The 19840-nt window shown below is 39.2% G+C and overlaps 1 protein-coding gene across 1 annotated transcript; it reads left to right on the forward strand.

Annotated features, from left to right (window-relative positions):
• Positions 1-640: 640 nt before the first annotated feature.
• On the forward strand, positions 641-19631 carry tlk1a (tousled-like kinase 1a). Its single transcript, XM_030428090.1, is given in 24 exon segments — positions 641-901; positions 903-928; positions 930-979; positions 5590-5711; positions 5826-5897; positions 7397-7435; positions 7574-7649; positions 7752-7795; positions 7903-7998; positions 8104-8190; positions 8294-8386; positions 8624-8734; positions 8837-8973; positions 9742-9930; positions 10154-10220; positions 10735-10832; positions 11063-11144; positions 11225-11316; positions 11514-11603; positions 11715-11884; positions 12041-12176; positions 18141-18252; positions 18339-18446; positions 18568-19631. Coding segments are annotated over 24 exon segments (2310 nt in total). The 5' UTR covers positions 641-859; the 3' UTR covers positions 18739-19631.
• Positions 19632-19840: the final 209 nt, after the last annotated feature.

Consider the following 19840-nt stretch of genomic DNA (forward strand, 5'->3'; position numbering starts at 1 on the left):
GTGGTACATAGTAAGTCTAACTATAAAGTTGCATAAAATGGAAATACTGGAGTACAAGTAAGCTACCTCAAATGTGTACTTAATTACAGCACTTGAGTAAATTGACTTAGCAGAGATACTACACCACTGACACTTACATTGTTAAAATACTCAAAATCTGTCAAAATTATGAGATGGTATGTTAAAATTTTGACGTAGTAGTTCAACATTTTAAGATGCTAAATTAATAAAAGGGTCAAAATCACAACTGTATATTTGATTTAGTGTCTCGTAATCTTAATGTACTAGTAAGTCACAATTCTGACATATGAGGCAAAAATAACTTATATTTCCATAATCATGAGTTCATGTCTTATAATTTTAACTTTTAACTATGTCCAAATCGGCCTATTGTCTGAAACTGGTTTCCATTAACATTTAATTTCTTTAAAGAAAAGGTAATTTGAAAATGACAATGTCCTTTGATTAAAGTCTTTAACTTTCTAGGTAAAATGTGGTTATTCTAAGTTGATGTGTGCTGTATATAGTTTTAAAGTGAGTGTTGGTGTCAGTGATGTTTTCCTGATGTCACTGACGTTGGGAATACATGTATCACCCTCGCGATAAGTATTTTGCACACGATGCATGACGTTTCATGGGCAACCACTTGAAGACGGAGAGGTGGCCCTGGAGCCAGGACGCAGTGCCGAGGTGTGAAGAGGTTTGTGCCCTAAAAACAGATAATAGTTAGACATTTTCACTCAGCGGCGGTCACTCTTCCCATGTAAAAACAACTGCGCGGTGCCAGTCGGTTAATTTCACACCGTATGCGAAAGATTAACCGTGTGCGCTGCAGTGCCAACACACGAAAAGTAGCTTGATGAGTGTCCAAAGTAGTGGAAGTTTGGAGGGGACGCCATCTTTGGTCCCAGCTCTCCACGTCCCCAACACGGACTGTGTTTTCAGCAACATACCACGGCTGTGGTGAAGGCCCAGGAAGGTACCGTGAAACGTTTTTAAGAAGGATATCTCTTTTCTACATGTTCGTGTGGGTCGTTTTGTGTAGAGCGAAGGGGAATTGTGTTAAAATGACCGAGCAAATCTTGGTGGCGAAACCTGCTTTGCTAGCTAACGTTACAGTGAACGCGTCAGCTCCAAAGTCAATTGAGCCTGTTTGGCTAGCTAGTAGCACTGAGGACACAGGACCGTCTTTCTGTGCTCAGGCCAGTGTGGTAACCCAGAGACAAATACGTGCATAATGGCGATAAACCTTTGATGGGAGCAGAAAGGTTACCGCTGTAGCCGTTGTGCATCCGTGTTTAAGCATGCTGCCGTTGTAACAGCAAACACTAGTCAAGTTACAGATGGATGTAAAAGATTGGATCAGTACATGCAACGAGAGAAATCAACATTTTTTGGAGTGATGGTTAACGTTATATCACCGGATTCGTAGCAAAGAATGCATAAGTTAGGTATGCATCGCACTGTTAGCAATCCTTTGTGTGTTGATTGTGGTGTTTCCCTGCGAATTATGTTCACAATATCTGTGTAACGGACGACAATCTTCATATTAACCGTTAACCTGGGGTCTTGGGTCGGCTTCAGACGTGACAGTAGCTATATGTCTAACATTAGATGTAGTTATGGGCTTTATGAAGATAGCTCTTCGCTATAGATGCTACTGCAGTGGATGGTAGGTAGCCTTGTTTGACCTTTTTAGTATTACCAAGTTGGAGTAAAGACCTAAGTGAAAATGAAGGGACTTATGGGATACCGGCTGCTTTGGGTTGTGTAGCATGCTAATACACGCCATCAGATAACTAATGCTCATTTGGTCATTTTGTTGACCCTGTTGTAGTTGTCACTCATGTTAACCATGCCTCCTGGCTCTCCCAGTAGTTCTCAGTGGAGAGTATAATGATGGAGCACTTTCAGGTAGCTTTGGACAATGATGTATCTCATCTTTCTTTATATACAAGTGTTACATGCAGTTATTGATATTAATCAATGATAGCTGCCCACACCAGCATGATACATGTACATTTAAGACACTGAGAGTTGTCTGCGTTAATTGTCTTTAAAGTCTTAAATTGCCAATAAATCATCCTATGGGTTGGTAATCCAAGACAGATTATGGTAGAGATTTTTTTAAAAGGTTTTCCAAGTGTCTGCCATAAACAGGTGGTCACTCTGCTGACTGAGCAGCATGGAGTTAAAATGACATCCACAGCTAGAGTTGTAAGGGTTCAACCACTTGTTCCTGCAGGGGCTTGAATATAGATAATAGTTATGCACTGAGGCCTCCATGCTTGATACACAGGGAAATCCTTGAGAAACTCCACAGTGCTGATTTTGTATTTGAGATGTGAAAGTGGCACAAACACACTGGGTGAAAAGTGAGATATGGTTCTGGATCCTGCTCAGCAAGAATAGCAGCTGTAGGAATGCCTTTTTAAAAGCTACAACTTCTTATAAATATTATCTTTTAAGAGGTAGAATTGTACAATTTTAACCCGGGTTGGTTATCACGTACAACATCTGCTTCTCGTGAATATTGCAACATTTAAGTTGTTGTTATGATCCAACAGCAAACACTTAACATACCAGTCATTTATTCACTAAAAGAGTTCTACCTGACCGTAAATTGCTAGCGAGGTAAACGGTTTCCATTTAATAGTTTGGAAACTTGTCTCTGTATATTTAGGTCATTACAGGGATAAACATGCAGAACAGCCTTCTTAGTGAAAGGCAAGATGCAAAATCACACGTTTTGTATTTTTTCCCCCAGCTTTTTCGTTTGCTCTCAATTTGGTGCAGATGCTGCATGCACATTGACAGGCAGCCAATAGTTGTATGAGACTGATGACTGATAGATGACTTCTTTAGCAAAATAGACTGCATGTTTGATTAAAAGTCACAGCCAACACATCATGGGAAATGTTACAAGCCATTTTGTTGTCTCTGAGATGCTTTAGGAAGAGGCAGTGGGCCTATTGCCTATGGTTTATCTCATAAGGATTTTTTTTATTTTTATGCAAGTGTCTCACAGAGAAGTTGTTAATGTGATGTCAAGGTGTTGACAGGAAAAGTGTGCTCGCAATGATCCTGGAACTAATGATTATTGTTATTGTTTTCTTGATTTATTTGGTCTTTAGAATAGTAAAAAAAAAGGGAAGATGACGATCAAGATGGCTTCCTGAAATGTCATACATTGTTGTCAAATCAGATAATTCAGAAAATATTCATGTTTAAAAAGCTGAAATCAGAGATTTGATTTAGACAAAATACTGAAACAATTAATCTATTATCTAAATTGTTGGCAAAAAATGTAATAGTTGACAATGAATGATTTAATCATTGCAGCTTTAAGTAGGTAACTCCAGTTTTACCACTACCTAAGCAATCAGTGCTTAACTAACAAAAGAGGATCATAATGAACAATTTTGGTTAATTCAGGGAAAATGTCTCTCAGTAATCAACATGGTGTCAGTTATAACTTGCATCCAGATCATTATTATGATGTATTGTTCATCTCCTCAGACTGTAACATGCATCTGATATTAATTTTCAGTCAGACAAATTCTACATATAGCCTACATTTATTTTGCTCCTTTTTTTTTGCTAGACATGCTACTTCTTTCAGTGCATGTGGTGTAGAGAATCATTGGTAATAGCTGACTGTGTTAATAAATGTGGTTTTAGAAAATTAGACTAATTTAAAGCCTGTTTCCATCCCATGTAGCAGTTCTTGTGTTATCAAGTTACTAAGAGGTTAGTCAGTCAAAAATTCTGTCAGAAATCCTAAACTTAATCTGATAACTGTTGTTTGTTTGGTCTTTGATGGTGTTCAAATTGTAATTGTATATAGTTCATGGATCAATATCTGGTAACAGTTTCATTGCTCGTTCACTGGAGCCAGGTATGAGCCTGGGATTGTGTAGTTGGGTTGTTAGTAGCGCACTGGTAATCGAGATATTAGTTATCTACACACATACATTTGTCCTTGTTGTTATTAGAGTAGGCCTATACTTTTTTAAACTCTGAAGTATTTTGCAGCTGTCTTGTGGGTGACATTGATTGACTGACGGGAACTTTTTTTTTTTGATGACGTGAGGCACTTTGTGGTTTTAGTTTTGTACACATACTTGATTTGTGACAGTTTTGTGCTTTTCTGGAAAATAATCACAAGTCGGTATTATTTAGTGAATCAGCTGTATAGTATACAACACATTTCTCAAGTGGCTTCACATTGCACACTGAATTGGGCCTGTGTGGCGTCCCCATTTCTGTAATGCATAACTTGATAGACAATGTTTTTGTTTTGGAGGATATAATGAATGGCATTTTGTTTAGCTTTTCCTGGTAACTAGGGCTTGCTATGCAAGTTGCCTGGTCCTAAATTAAATCCAAATTCTAGATCTAAGATGGTTGAGGATTGTTTGGAGATCTGAAACTTCTATGTGTGGTTTACATTTGCATATGTCGACAAGGAAGTTATGATTACACACAAGTAGTATTTGAGTTTCTACATCTTCAGCTTATTGGGTACATTTGTTAAGTCTGTGGTTTTTAATTAATAAACTTGGTATAATAAATAAGCTGGTCAAACAACCACATTGTGATTACATCGTTCCTCAATCTTAAAGAGATATCTTTCTTTGTTTCATGATCAGTCATGTCTGTGTTTTCCTGAAGATGTGCTTCAGTGCACTGATGCCCCTCCTGCCTGACATTTAGCTGAATCACATATCTTTATTTAGTATAAAAGGATGTTATAGCACGCTTTCTGCGGTCTGTTTGGGATACTTCGCCCTCTCCATTTCTCACTTTCTGGTTATGTTGCAGTTTTTGGAGGCGATGAACTCCATATGCTGCTGTCTCTCTTGATTGTTGTGTGTGTGTGGCTTTGAATGGATAACAAGAGTTAGTGTGTTTGGCATCTTTTGCTGTTTGTTTAAGTAGGCTGTATTCCTTCCTAGCTGCTGCGATTTCATACTTTATTACTATGAAGAATTGTCTTGATGTGTTATCACATTTTCCTCCATTTGAATGGATTCCTTGGCAGATTCAAAATGGTTGTCTCATTAAAGCACAGGTTTAGTGGGCAGACCCCTGTGAGTCTGCAGCAACACTGAAGCCCAGGGAGCTCACGTAACAGTCCCACAGCAGCACAGTATTCATCAATGCCTCACAGGACTCTCGGGAAGATTGCACAGAAATCTCTTCCTTCTTCTCTTGACTCTGCATGTTGTTATGTTTTAATCATTTATTTTGTTTTTATAGTGGTAGTAGTGTTAAGGTGTTATTAGCAGACCCTGTAGCAGAGTTAACATAGTAAATATCTTTGTATTATCTTGTCTGTGCTACACAGAGTGAAACCTGTCTTGAATTTGCCACTGGGGAATGCGCATAAATTTGGTCTTGGCCCGTATTCTGGTCTAGACTGAAATACTGTCACCTGTCAGCTAGGTTAATATTGTTTATGTAGCTATATACGGTACATCTATCATAAATCTACTATAACCTGCTCTTGGTGGACATTCATAGACTTTAATTAAGCTGATCGTGAAATTGCTGAGGAATACTGTGAACTGTTGCTAATCCTCCCAGGCACCATGGAGGAGCTGCACAGCCTGGACCCCCGGAGACAGGAGCTGCTGGAGGCACGCTTTATGGGTGGGGTCAGCGGCAGCACAGGGGGCAGCACTGGCAGCACAAGCGGGGGAACCAAAGTCAGTGAGAATTTAGTAACGTCACTCTTTCTACACAATTGTTCAAAATACTGTTTTTAAATTAAATGTCAAGTCATATCCTAAAATTATCTTGTCTTTTCTGATTTTTCCCAGGGTTTGACCAATAATGAATGTTCAAATCACAGTTTTGGAAGCCTGGGATCCTTAAGCGACAAGGAGTCAGAGGTACACGAAAGTCTTGACTTCAAGTGACATTTACACTAAGATGTAGTCACACTTTTTCTCACACGTTTACATAAAACTACATTACACACTAAGATGAATCATTGTTATAAATTCTAAATTAGCTGATTATATGACTATATTAACCTTATTATTCAATTCATGTTCTTGCTTGTTGTTGTTGTTGTAGAGCCATGCTCTTAATGAGTGACAGTGGTCGACTAGTTCAGTTTGCCAGGGCTAGAAAGTAGGCCAGTACATAAAGGTTGTGTATGAGGGGTGGCTATTACACAAATTAATTGAAAAATAATAGTGATCAATTGAATACATTTACTTTCTAATTAACGTGTATATTCATGGCACTAAAATGCAATGCAACTTGAATATTACTATAACTCATCAATTAAATGTGTTTCAAATTATGGAATTATAATACGTTGATATATTGCAGACAGAAGTTCTTTCTGCTGACAATTTAATTGTGAACAGCTTTTGGTTTTAGATTATAGGCCTGTTTTTTTGTAACATCTATCCCCCAAATGTTTTATGTAATGAAAAATACCTGAGTCATAGTGTGACTAATGTGCATATATGGTTTGTGTGCTGTCTCAATAATGGTAACATACTAAAAATATTCAATATGTACTTACTGATGATAAGCTTATCTACATTATGATAAACACCAAGTTCGTTATGTGGCTTTTTTGTCCATTAATCTTAAACAGGTTCATATTTGAAAATCCTCATTTGTGAGCTGGTCGTTCAAAGGGTTTATGTAAACCAGTTGCTGTGTTTTGTGGGTGGTGGGGTGATGCCTAATCGATATCATGAACACAATCATCCAGACACGAGCACAAATCTATGATAGATTTCCCAAGTCAACTGCGTGGCTATTTGGCTTCATTTTGGTCCCCTCCATCTGCCAGTTTACCAAAGCTAAATCTCCCCATTGGGTAGTGAGCAAGATTGCATTCAGACCCACAAAGGCTTCGTCATTAATTTCACTAAGACCAAGTGCATCGATACAGTGTAGTATGCCAACTACCATGCTGCGTCCTGGTATTTAATAAGCCTTCAAACTGGATTTCCATGTTCATATTTTATGTTGTTCTTGTATGCTCCAGCAATACACCCACACTACTGCAGCCCCTTGTCTTGTTTTGCTGTAGTGCTACTATTTGTCTGAATTTTGACTGATTTTTATATATAGTATTTTGACCAGTAGATTAATCTTGATTATACAAAAACCTTTGTTTAGCACTCCCTTTTGACACTGATACAAGAGGGACAAGTCGGATCAGACCAGCACCTGTTGATAAATGCCTCAATAGTAGTTCTTTTTTATTATGTTTTTTCTTTTAAGGGTTAAAGACCACTTTTTTCTGTGTCTGTTCATAAAGCTCTACAAATGTAAACAGAATTTGGTGGTCACATCCAAATTTTTCTGCTCTTTTTTTTTTTGTTTATGATTATCTGAAACTCTTGTCTTTTTTACGTTATAGGGGTCAGATGTGAAAAGGGGCAGTTCTCCAGCTTATTCGGTAGGTATATGACGAAATATTAAAAGTAATGGTTATCCAGTAGTGCCTTGATAGGCAAATGGTTACATTGAATGTTGCATTGTCATAACTGTCTCAGCCATAACTTTTGTACAATTGTCATTGTTTCTTCTCTGTCAGACCCCAGAGAAGAAACAGTCTGAAACAACCAGGGGTAGAAAAAGGAAACCTGAGCTCCAATCAGAGAGCAGCCAAGGTGAGCGTGTTTAACTGTTTACGTTGGCTCTTGGTTGCAGTTTTTGAAATATTTCTATTGCCTTAGTTTTTAAAACACAATTTTCCCCTTCCCCTTTCACAGGAAAATCAATTGTACGAGGACCCAAAATAAGTGATTATTTTGATGTAAGTTTTCAATTTCGCTTTTACATGTTTTTAACATTTAAAGGAAGTTTGTGTTGAGTGAATAATGTGTGCTGTATTAGTGTTTTAGCAGTGATGTAACCTTTTAGTTCCAGGGAGGAAATGGGTCCAGTCCAGTGAGAGGTCTCCCACCGATGATCCGTTCGCCCCAGAACTCACATTCCCACTCCGCTCAGGGCACAGCTGTAAGTTGGAGAAAAAGGAAAAAGAAAAATTGTACTCAGAATCTCATTCAGTGCCTCATGTGGTGTCGCCCTGTCATGAAACAAGTGCTCTGTCTTCCGTTGCAGATTAGACAAAATAGCTCATCTCCTACTAGTCTGTCTTTTGGGGACCACATGACACTTCCAAAGCAACTAGCAGTCAAATTTGTTCAGGTGAGGATATGGATGACATCAGCTCTTTGTGATTAGTCATAAATGTGTTTTGAGTTTGAGCGTTTTTTTTTTTTTTAACAATTTTTGTTGTTTTCCTCTCTAGACTGACCTTACAGTGTTGAAATTGGCTGCCCTTGAAAGCACTAAGAATCTAGACCTTGAGAAGAAGGAGGGAAGAATAGATGATTTGCTAAGGGTAAGGAAAATATTTTATTGTTTAATGCCTTGCAGAAAAGCTCAACTGTGCTTGATCCATGATTTTACTTTATTGAAAAATAAATTTGACTACTTCTGGTTTGGGTATAGAACAGACCTAAATTTGTTTCATCTGTCGACCATATAAACAGCATTTTTAAGGTTTTAAATAATTGGTGGATTGGGAAAATAACATAATCTGTGCAGCTGCTGATTAAAGTTTGTTTCTGCTTCATAGGCAAACTGTGATCTCAGGAGACAAATAGATGAACAACAAAAATTACTTGAAAAGTACAAGGAACGCTTGAATAAATGCATCACCATGAGCAAGAAGTTGCTCATAGAAAAGGTAAATGCATTAGTTACTGTGTTTTCTTAACCCTTTTATGAAAGCTCAACATTTAACTGTGGGTTCAAACGAGCATGCAAACCTGTTTGTTTTGTTCTTCAGAGCACCCAGGAAAAGCAGGCTTGTAGGGAGAAAAGCATGCAGGACAGACTTCGTTTAGGCCATTTCACTACAGTGAGACATGGAGCATCATTCACAGAGCAGTGGACAGATGGCTACGCCTTCCAAAACCTTGTGAAGTAAGTAGCTTTTAGTAAGATGTGCGTTATTGATCATGTTTTTGTTTTACATATTTGTTATTAATGTTTTTTTCTTCCCTTTATTTGTTCATCTCTAGATATTCTTAGACAAACATTCCTGGTCATAAAATTTCTTCACACCGAAGCCTTACAGAGGAAATTTGCGTAGCATTGAGATACTTTCCCCATAATGCTACTAGGTGCCTTTTTAAAAATCCCTGTATCTCAGCAAACAGCACCAGGCTGCAGTGCCAAGTCTGTTTCACAGTTAATAGCAGACTATTGCTCTCTCCCACTGTCGAGTTAATATGTTTGAATGACCTGTAATTCTTACTTGCTTGGATTATCTTAGCTAAATTGCTGAATGAGTTTAGCTAAACTACTCTTTATTCTTTGACCAAACTCTGTCCACACTTCTTCTACATCTGGTGTGATTACTGTATAGTATATTTTTATATATATAGTTTCCAAACTGTGATAAGGAGACACACTTTTTAATGTTTGCTTTAATACTAATTTCTGTTTGAGTGAAAGATAATGAAATACGATATTAGTAAAAGAACTTAAGTTTGCATCTTATAGGCAAAACATTCAATTTAATATGTGGCTTTTATATATAGTATTTTGCAGTCTTTGCATGTGAGCTCAACTCCAGTGTAACTGAGTGGAGCTCAACATCACAACCCCATTTGTGTTACAGCAGTTGTGTTTTACTGTTTTTGTTGTAGTTGAACAGATGCACCCAAAATCTCTGCTTTCCATCTGCAGACAGCAGGAGTCGATAAACCAACAGAGAGAGGACATTGAGAGGCAGAGAAAACTTCTAGCCAAGAGGAAACCTCCATCCTCCAGCAACTCCCAAGCACCAACTACAAACTCTGAGCCAAAGCAACGCAAAACCAAGGCAGTGAATGGAGCAGAGAGTGATCCCTTCTTAAAACCCAGCCTACCTCAGCTGTAAGTTCAGGCCTTGTGTAAATCGGATAGTAGCCATTCCACTGGAGAATTCATTGTCATTTTATTGTGTATATACTTCTTTATTCTTTTGCATGATCAGCTGTTGTAAAACAATTTTAACAAGACTGAATACAGGTGAATAACTGAATGTACTAATCTAAGTAAACATGTTGATGTTGTTAAAGGCTATTGCTTTTTTCCATCTCTCTCATATTCTCGAAAGGCTGACACTAGCAGAGTACCATGAACAGGAAGAGATCTTCAAACTGCGACTTGGACATCTCAAGAAGGTTTGCCCAGTTCTGAATTTATTTTTAAGCATTTTTAATTTGTCTGGGGTGAATTTGTCCTCCTGTGCAGTACAGGCACAAGACCTTATGTCTGAATACATTTTGTAAGTTGCTCAATTTATCCAGGACCTGGTATGTAATAAAGACAAAGGGTTAGAAAACCTAATTGGAGTCAGTAAATTATTAAATGTAGCAAATCTTTGTCTTCAACATTAGGATAATTGAACATATTCAGCCTGATTCTCCTGTTTCCTGAGCTGAACCATTGTTCCTTTTGTGTGAATCACCCTAAGGACGGAGTGAGCCTGTAGTTTGTCGATGTATTCATTGTTTTCCTGATGAATAAGCATCACAGGCAGCCCCTGACAGACTCTGTACCAAGTCAACCGTTAATATTTAATACAGAACTAGTCAGCTGTGTACAAGTGGGTTTTGATGAGCTCCTCTCCTTGTACTCAGAGCTCTGAAGTTCCTTGTGTGCATTTGTGTGTTTGTGTGCTTGAATCATTTATAGGAAGAAGCTGAGATCCAGGCAGAGCTGGAGCGTCTGGAGAGGGTGCGCAACCTTCACATTCGGGAGCTGAAGAGAATAAATAATGAAGACAGCTCACAGTGAGTGTGAATCAATTTCTTTGACAGTTACTGCATTGGCATTGGTACAGTATGTACACACAAGGCCAGTATTCTCACCCATAGTGCCCATATCAACTAACTGGCTAATGAATGAAGCTTTCTTCTTTTTACACATGTAGACATGTATTGGCATGTTAAAGAATTTGGCATTGCCACATACGTTAAATCTGTAAAGTTGATTGATTTGTGTGTAACTTTTCCATCCAAAGATTTAAGGATCACCCAACGTTGAATGAACGATATCTCCTCCTACACCTGCTAGGAAGAGGCGGCTTTAGTGAAGTTTACAAGGTAATCCATTAAATGTTGATGTCATACATTTCAGAATAGTAACGTGTTGATTTCTGAGCATAAACTGTTCGTGTTTGCAGGCTTTTGACTTGATTGAGCAACGATATGCTGCTGTGAAAATCCACCAACTTAACAAGAACTGGAGAGAAGAGAAAAAGGAGAACTACCACAAGTATGTCACCTCACCTGCAGTATACTTTAATACGTGTTTGACATGTTGTGACATACAAGCTGGTCTAAAGTCCTTGCCTTCAGTGCATTGTTATTCCTGCCCATAAGCCCCTGTGCTGAGCTGTCAGTGCAGAATACAACACCTGCAGCTTCATGCTTTGGTTGCTAATAGCAGTATAATTATCTTCCTCTCCACAGGCATGCTTGTCGAGAGTACAGAATACACAAGGAGCTGGACCATCCCCGAATTGTGAAACTTTACGACTACTTCTCACTGGACACAGACACGTTAGTGCATTCAGAACTAATTCCTGTCCATGCCTCTTTTACAGCACTTTTCAGTTGGTCTGTGTTTAATGTTGGCCGTAATTCTTAGTGAGTCCTTTTCCCATCCATTAGGTTTTGCACTGTCATGGAGTATTGCGAAGGCAACGACTTGGATTTCTACTTGAAACAGCATAAGCTAATGTCTGAGAAGGAGGCTCGGTCCATAGTCATGCAGATTGTGAACGCACTAAAATACCTGAATGAAATCAAACCCCCCATCATCCATTACGACCTTAAGCCAGGTAAACATGTGCCTTTACACAACAAATGACTGTCATCACAGTAGTTCAAGAGATCAGTTATTTTACATTAAATCAGATTGTGCCAATTGAGTGTCGGCTATCTTTCATTTCCTCTTCCTTCCTCATTTCATTACTTATTTTGATTTTGATTTTAAGGCAATATCTTGTTGGTGGACGGCACAGCCTGTGGAGAAATCAAAATCACTGACTTTGGTTTGTCCAAAATCATGGATGACGACAACTATGGCGTAGATGGGATGGACCTGACGTCACAGGGTGCAGGGACCTATTGGTGAGAGGAAATGTCCTACACATGCATTCAGTTTAAAGACAGGAACTGTGGTGGAAGAAGTAAAATATAGAATGAATTGATCAATTCAATATATTTGCTTTTTAAACATAATTTCATGGAATTTTAAAACAATGCTCATTGATGAATTGTATTCAAGTTAAAATAAAGAAATGAACTCAGGAATTAAATGCACTGAAAGTTTTAATATAAAACTGATAAATTTAAGTTATTTTTATGCATGTATCATTGACGGGTAGATGCTGCTTTCAAATCTACAACCAAATGTTTCTTTAAAATGGTGTTGAATTAAACTGCAAGGCGCTAAAATAGGCAAGGCAAGGGAAGTTTATTTGTATAGCACAATTCAGACACAAGGCAACTCAAAGTGCTTTACAGGCACACACAAATTACATTAAAAGACATAAACATTTCATTTAAAAGACATTAAAAATTGCATAAAAAAAATAAATAGTAATAATAATAAAAATAAATAAAAATAGCATTTTAAGAACACAACAACATTAAGAGACAAACATCAAAACAAGTAGGCTAAAATTGAGAAGCTTTAAAAGAAACAAGACTGTAGAGTCAGAGTAATAATGCAGTTCAAAGACTTGAATTGCTTCAGTTAAAAGCAGTGGCAAAAAGAAATGTTTTAAGTCTTGATTTAAAAGAGGTGAGTGTTGGAGCAGACTTGCAATTTTCAGGGAGTTTGTTCCAAATATGTGGCGCATAATAACTGAAAGCTGCTTCTCCATGTTTACCTCTGACTCTGGGGACTGAAAGCAGACCGGTACCTGACGATCTCAGAGGTCTGGATGGATCATAACGCGGCAGCAGATCAGAAATGTATTTTGGCCCGAAACCATTCAATGCTTTATAAACCAACAACAGGACTTTGAAATCTATTCTTTGATAGACAGGAAGCCAGTGTAAATATCTAAGAACTGGAGTGATGTGATCTACTTTTTTGGTTCTTGTTAGGACTGGAGCAGCAGCGTTCTGAATCAGCTGCAACTGTCTGATGGAGTTTTTAGGGAGTCCTGTAAGGACACCATTACAGTAGTCGAGTCTGCTGAAGATAAATGCGTGAACAAGTTTCTCCAAATCTTGCCGAGACATAAGCCCTCTTATCCTGGATATATTCTTAAGGTGATAGTAGGCTGACTTTGTAACTGTCTTAATATGGCTGCTGAAACTCATGTCTGAGTCCATAATTACACCAAGGTTTCTGACTTGGTCTGTAGTTTTCAACATGACAGACTGAAGCTGAGCAGAGACTTTAAGTCGTTCTTCCTTGGATCCAAAAACAATTATTTCAGTCTTATCTTTGTTTAACTGAAGAAAATTCTGACACATCCAATCATTGATTTGTCCGATGCATCTACTCAGGGTATGTATGGGATTATAGTCCCCTGGTGATATGGTTATGTAAATTTGTGTGTCATCTGCATAACTATGGTAGCAAATTTCATTGTTTTCCATTATTTGAGCTAGAGGGAGCATGTAAATGGTGAATAGTAGAGGCCCCGGAATGGAGCCCTGGGGTACTCCGCTTGTCATTTTCATCCGTTCAGATGTGTATTCACCAATAGACACAAAGTAATCTCTCTCATTTAGATAAGATTTAAACCACTTTAGTGTTGTACCAGAGAGTCCAACCCAGTTTTCCAGTCGGTCCAGTAGTATATTATGGTCGACTGTGTCAAACGCAGCACTGAGATCCAGTAATACTAAGACTGAGATTTTTCCGCTGTCTGTGTTTGAATGAATGTCGTTGAAGACCTTAACGAGGGCCGTCTCAGTGCTGTGATGTGGTCGAAATCCTGATTGGAAAACATCAAAACAGCCATTTATTATTAAGTAATTGTTCAGCTGTTGAAAGACAGCTTTTTCAATTATTTTACTTAAAATTGGGAGGTTTGAAATGGGCCTATAGTTATTCATTACTGATGTGTCTAGAGTTCTCTTCTTCAGGAGTGGTTTAATGACTGCTGTCTTAATGGCTTGGGGGAAGACACCTGAGAGAAGAGACGTATTAACAATCTGTAGCAGGTCTGGAATCATGCAGTCTGAAACTTTTTTGAAGAACCCTGCTGGTAAAATATCCAGGCTGCAGGAGGAAGACTTCAAATGCTGTATAATGTCTTGAAGGTTTTTGTCATTAATTGGATCAAATTGTGTCAGGGTATTAGAGTTGGATTTAGGTGGACAAAACGACAACACACCTCCAGTACCTGGTAGAGTGGCACTGACCGCTTGTCTAATGTTCTGAATTTTGGCAGTGAAGAATGATGCAAATTCATTACAGGCCCTGGTAGACAGATGTTCAGCTGCTACTGGCACAGGAGGGTTTGTTAACCTGTCGACGGTAGCAAACAAGGCACGAGCATTATTTTTGTTCTTGGTGATAATGTCTGAGAAGAAGGACTGCCTTGACTTTTTTAATTCTAAATTAAAAATGTAAAGTCTCTCTTTATAAATGTCAGAATGAACCTGGAGATTTGTTTTTCGCCACCTGCGCTCAGCTTTTCGACATTCCTTATTTCCATCTTGACAAGCGTGGCGTTTCTCCAAGGAGATTTTTTCTTACCAGAGACCACCTTCACTTTAGTGGGTGCAATGGCATTCATTACATTTGTAATTTTGGAATTGAAATGAAGTACAAGGTCATTGACAGAGAACCTAGAGAGGGGTGGTGTGGAAGAGTAAGCATCAATGAATATGTCACCAGTGTTTTCAGTGATGTATCGTTTTGAGACAACCTGAGTTTGAACATTTGTGTGCACTGATATATCACTCTCAAAGAAAACACAGTAATGGTCAGAGAGAGCGATATCAGATACCAGAACCTTAGAAATGTTCTGACCCTTTGAGATAACTAAGTCCAGGATGTGGCCCCTGTTGTGTGTGGGCTGTGTCACATGCTGAGTGAGTCCAAAGTTATCAAGGACACAGCACAGTTCTTTAGTCCATCTGTCCTCAGGCTTGTCGACATGGATGTTAAAGTCACCAACAATTAACACACAATCAAAGTCAGTGCAGATAAGAGACAGTAACTCAACAAGGTCATCAAAGAAATATGTGCAGTATTTAGGTGGCCTGTAGATGTTTAGAAATATAGCTCGAGAAGATGAGTTTACCTGAAGAGCAACATATTCAAAAGAAGTAAAACTTCCATAAAACATCTGCTTGCATTTGAGTAACTCATTAAACAAAATACTAACACCTCCTCCTTTTTTATGCATTCTAGTTTCACTTATGAAAGAGAAATTTGGAGGACTTGATTCAATGTGAACAGCTGCACTGTTATCCTGGTCTAACCAAGTTTCAGTTAAAAACATAAAAGTAAGATTGTGTTTGATGATAAAGTCATGTATTAAAAAAGATTTTCCTGCCAGAGATCTGATGTTTAATAGAGCTACAGTTACAGTATCAAAACTAACTGTGCAGTTTTTTGCGACAGTTAGTGTCTGACGAGGAATGGGAGCTAAATTGAATGGATTGGCACATTTAGTCCCGCATTTCCTGTTTCTCAACAAATTCACAATTTTTCTATTACCTGTAAGCACAGGAATTGAGGAGGCTGCCTGAACTCCAAGGGGCCCTGGCTTTTCTCGGGGGAAAACAGTAGTTATCTCAACTTCGTAGCCCGGACCCGGCACATATCAGTAAGCGTTAATTGTACTGTCGGCATGGACAGGATGTACTTCGCTGTTTTCAGACTGTAGAGGCCAAAGATTATTCAGAGGGGGCGGAGGGGCACGATGACGTTTTGGCGATGGTGGTTTCAAGCGTGGCAGATTTGGGCGGGGTGTGAGTCTGAGTCCAACATTGACCAGCTTTTTCATCTCATCCGTGAAATCGAGGAGGGGGGAAGAGGGGGAGAGGCTGAGGCTGGCTGGAGAGAGTTGGTTGGGGTTGGTGGAGAGTGGATTTTCCCTCTTGTTGCGACTGGGGGGGACTCCTCCTTACGGGGCGAAGATGGCAGCAAGGACTCCTCCTCCTGGCACAGATGACTTGTCTGTTCGAAGCTTATCTCAGGCACAAGTATTTCTCCTTCCAAGGGCTGTCTTATCAGTTGTTTTAGTTTGTTTTGCCTGGTGTCCTTGAAGGGAGGAACTGGTGTGTGGTGCACAGAGTAGAATATGTTGGAGGTTAACAACCTTACTCCTGACTTGTTAAGGCAGAATCCATCTGCCTTAAAGAGGTGTCTGCGTTCCCAGAAAATGTTAAAATTGTCAATAAAGTTCACCGATTGAGCGGCACATGTAGCTTTGAGCCATCTGTTCAACATCAACAACCTGCTGAATCTCTCATCACCTCTACGGACAGTTGGTAGAGGGCCACTGACAAACACCACAGTATCGAGAGATCTGACTTTGTTCAACAGATCAGTGAAGTCTTGTTTCAATACCTCAGATTGTTGTTTCACAACATCACAGGCCCCTGTGTGTAGGATGAGAGATTTCACTGTTGGATGTTCAGCGACAATGTCCAGAATTTTTTCTGAGACGTCAGAGACCATATCGTTGGTAAAACAGAGTACTTTGGTGTTCTTCTTGCTGCAAAATCTGTTTACCTCCTTCACAGCAACATCACCCACAATCAGTGTTTGTGGTCCAGTCATTAGCTCTTTCTGTGGTCTTTTACTTTTGAATTTGGTCTCATAACTCTCCTTGTTCATTGACGGAGAGCTTGCACGGTCTTGATAAAGTGGAGCAAATCTGTTCTCCAGTTGTATTTTTGTTATTTGCGTAGGTACGCTCTTACTTTTTGTTTTCACCGTTGTCCACGGTTGTTTCCGCTTTGGTACGGGCGTTGAGGAGGCACTCTTTTCAGAAGAAAGTGCAGGCCAACCAGTTGCATCACAGATCTCAGGACGCTGGGCTCTGCCTGTTACTCGTTCTCCCAAAAATGATTTATCTTTAGGCTTTGCTCCAAGAGTATTCCAGCAGGGATGATTGTTCCTGGGCTTTTTATCCAGTCCCCTGAACTCCTGTTTTGTCGAGTCATTGTCGGGGCTAATTAGCCGTGTGTTAGCAGGCTCTTGTCTGCTGTTTTGATTCCATGGGAGAGTAGTTTCGTTCCCAGATAGTCCATTCACTTCCACATTTACTTCTATCCGGTGGATCTTGGTTTCCAGCTCAGCAATTTTCTGTAGGATGCTTTGAAGGTTCAGGTTAACAAGAGGCATTTTGGTGCTAGTTAGCTTTAGCTGCTAATAGGTTTTAGCTGCTAATAGGCTTGTGCTACTTCGAAGGCCTCGTTCTGAAAGTACGGAGTTCGGAAGAAAAATTAAAAAAAAAGTGAAATAAGGCAGCAGCAGTCAGTTAATTGTTGTCCCAGTGGTTTGTAAATATCCAGGAGTTGCTGCCTGTAATCTTTCAGTGAAGAAAAATAATAACAGTGGAAAAGATAGCAAGCAGAAGCGAGAGCAAGCAGAAAAGCGTCTGCACCCAAGCAGATACAGAAAATTTCTCCAATAAAGGCTCTTCCCAATTGTCCACGGAAAAGACAATTTGGAAGATGCAATGATGCTTACTTTTAAATGCATCTTGTCATGAGTAATAGTTTTATATCAGGATTTATACTTAATTAAACATTTTTTAAAAATTTAATAAACAGTTTAATATTATAAGTTAAATTGTTTTTTAATTTCCATGAAACTATATTTTATTCAAAAATAAATATATTGATGATCCCTTTTTTAAAAAATACATTGTTATAACATCCAACCTTCATACTCAACTCGGCACATAAAATTACCATTGTTGAAATGTCAGAATGGTTGGACCATTTTGTTTTACTATACATCTTTTTAAAAGTTAGTTATGGCTTAATTTGTCAACAGAAAAAAAAAAGCTTGATGCAGATTATGGAGACATGTGAAATTGGACACATGGAAGTGTATAATAGGCCGCTGGTGGGGATGCTTAACAACTTTCTGTATATTCTGACCAGGTACTTGCCTCCTGAATGTTTTGTGGTTGGAAAAGAGCCTCCAAAGATCTCCAATAAGGTGGACGTGTGGTCTGTGGGCATAATCTTTTTTCAGTGTCTGTATGGAAGAAAGGTAAGGAAGACATTACAGATTGTACCCCTTAATGTTTCTGTTGTTGGATGACGCTTAACTGCAACTCTGCTCTTCCTTTTTTTCAGCCTTTTGGCCACAATCAGTCACAACAGGACATCCTGCAGGAGAACACCATACTGAAAGCTACAGATGTTCAGTTTCCTGTCAAGCCTGTTTCCAGTAACGAAGCAAAGGTGGGTGAACTTGCATACAAGAGAGATGCAGCCATTTTAAAATGCTTGTATGAAGTCTTTTATTATCAAAAAAATACCTTGAACACAAAATAAATTTTTTGGGTACTTCTCTCCTTTCCAGGCTTTCATAAGGCGTTGCCTGGCATACAGGAAGGAGGACCGCGTTGACGTTCACCAAATGGGAAGCGACCCCTACCTGCTCCCTCACATGAGGAGATCAAGCTCTTCTGGAAATCTGCAGATGAGTGCTGCTGGCTCAGGACTCGGCTCCTCCAGTATCATCTCATACTGACAGCCTTGTACTGTGACACAAAAAGGCAAACAGACCAAGTTGCTCCCCTTCTGCAGAGTTTCGGGCTCTGAGGAGAAGGAACAGCCAGCCAACAGGAGGAGCAGGACACTGGTGGGGAGATCTCACCTGGCCTCCTGACCTGTGCCAGGCTTCTACTTGTTTACCAGGGCTTGATCAATGGAGGGACAGTGAAGGGATGTTTTTAAAAGGATCTGCTGAGGGTCCCACAAAAGCACTGAAACTGACAACGTATCTTGAAGAAAATGTGACTGGACAGTGTGTTCAGATGTTGTGGATGGATAAAGCCTTAAAGGGCCGAAGGGAGACTTGGCAGCCCGCCGTTTAGATTAACATGGTCCTGCCAGGGTGCAAAATGATTCAGCTGCTAGAAGTTAATTTACTGTGAGGAGAGGACAGTCAGCGTTATATAGAACTACAAAGACTTCACTATTGATTTGGCTAAATGTTTGGTTTTTCACAATTGTTAGGCTTTAATTTGAGTTACTTAGCCATGAGAATGTAATGTGTAGCATACAAGTGGCATCTAGTGACATGTAGGTTGGGGGCAGCGTACTTAACTTTTAATGCACAAAGTAACCAAATGTAGAAAAATGACAATGTATAAAATCCTATGCAGGAATATTAATTAATAGATAAATTGGAAGCTGTATATGCTGTACAGGTGAATTTTCAAATTTTGAACTGCAGCAGTAACGTGTACAAAGTTAAAATTTCCCCATGTAAAACTAGTCTCCTGGAGTGATTTCATTTTGCTGCTTTGTGGCTCTTACTTTTTCAAGGGCTGTATGTTCCACTTCGGGTACAAATTGTACAGTTCTGCGAAGAGTGAATAATAAATGCCAGGAAACATTCTTCTCTCCCAGTGAATGCAACTGTAGCGTACATCAGCCTGTTCATTCTCATGTTGATACACTCTTTAAATTTTAGGGTGCAGTCTGCCAGCGTTGGTCTCCTTTTTATAAGATTATACTGACACACGGTGGTTGTGTTTCATACTGCATTGCTACAGGACAGGCACAGATGCACACAACATGAACCACTAATGGAACTACTGAAGAGCTGGGCATAGAAATAAAAAGCA

The sequence above is a fragment of the Sparus aurata genome, chromosome 9 (genome assembly GCF_900880675.1).
Source record: "Sparus aurata chromosome 9, fSpaAur1.1, whole genome shotgun sequence".
Classification (NCBI taxonomy): Eukaryota; Metazoa; Chordata; class Actinopteri; order Spariformes; family Sparidae; genus Sparus; species Sparus aurata.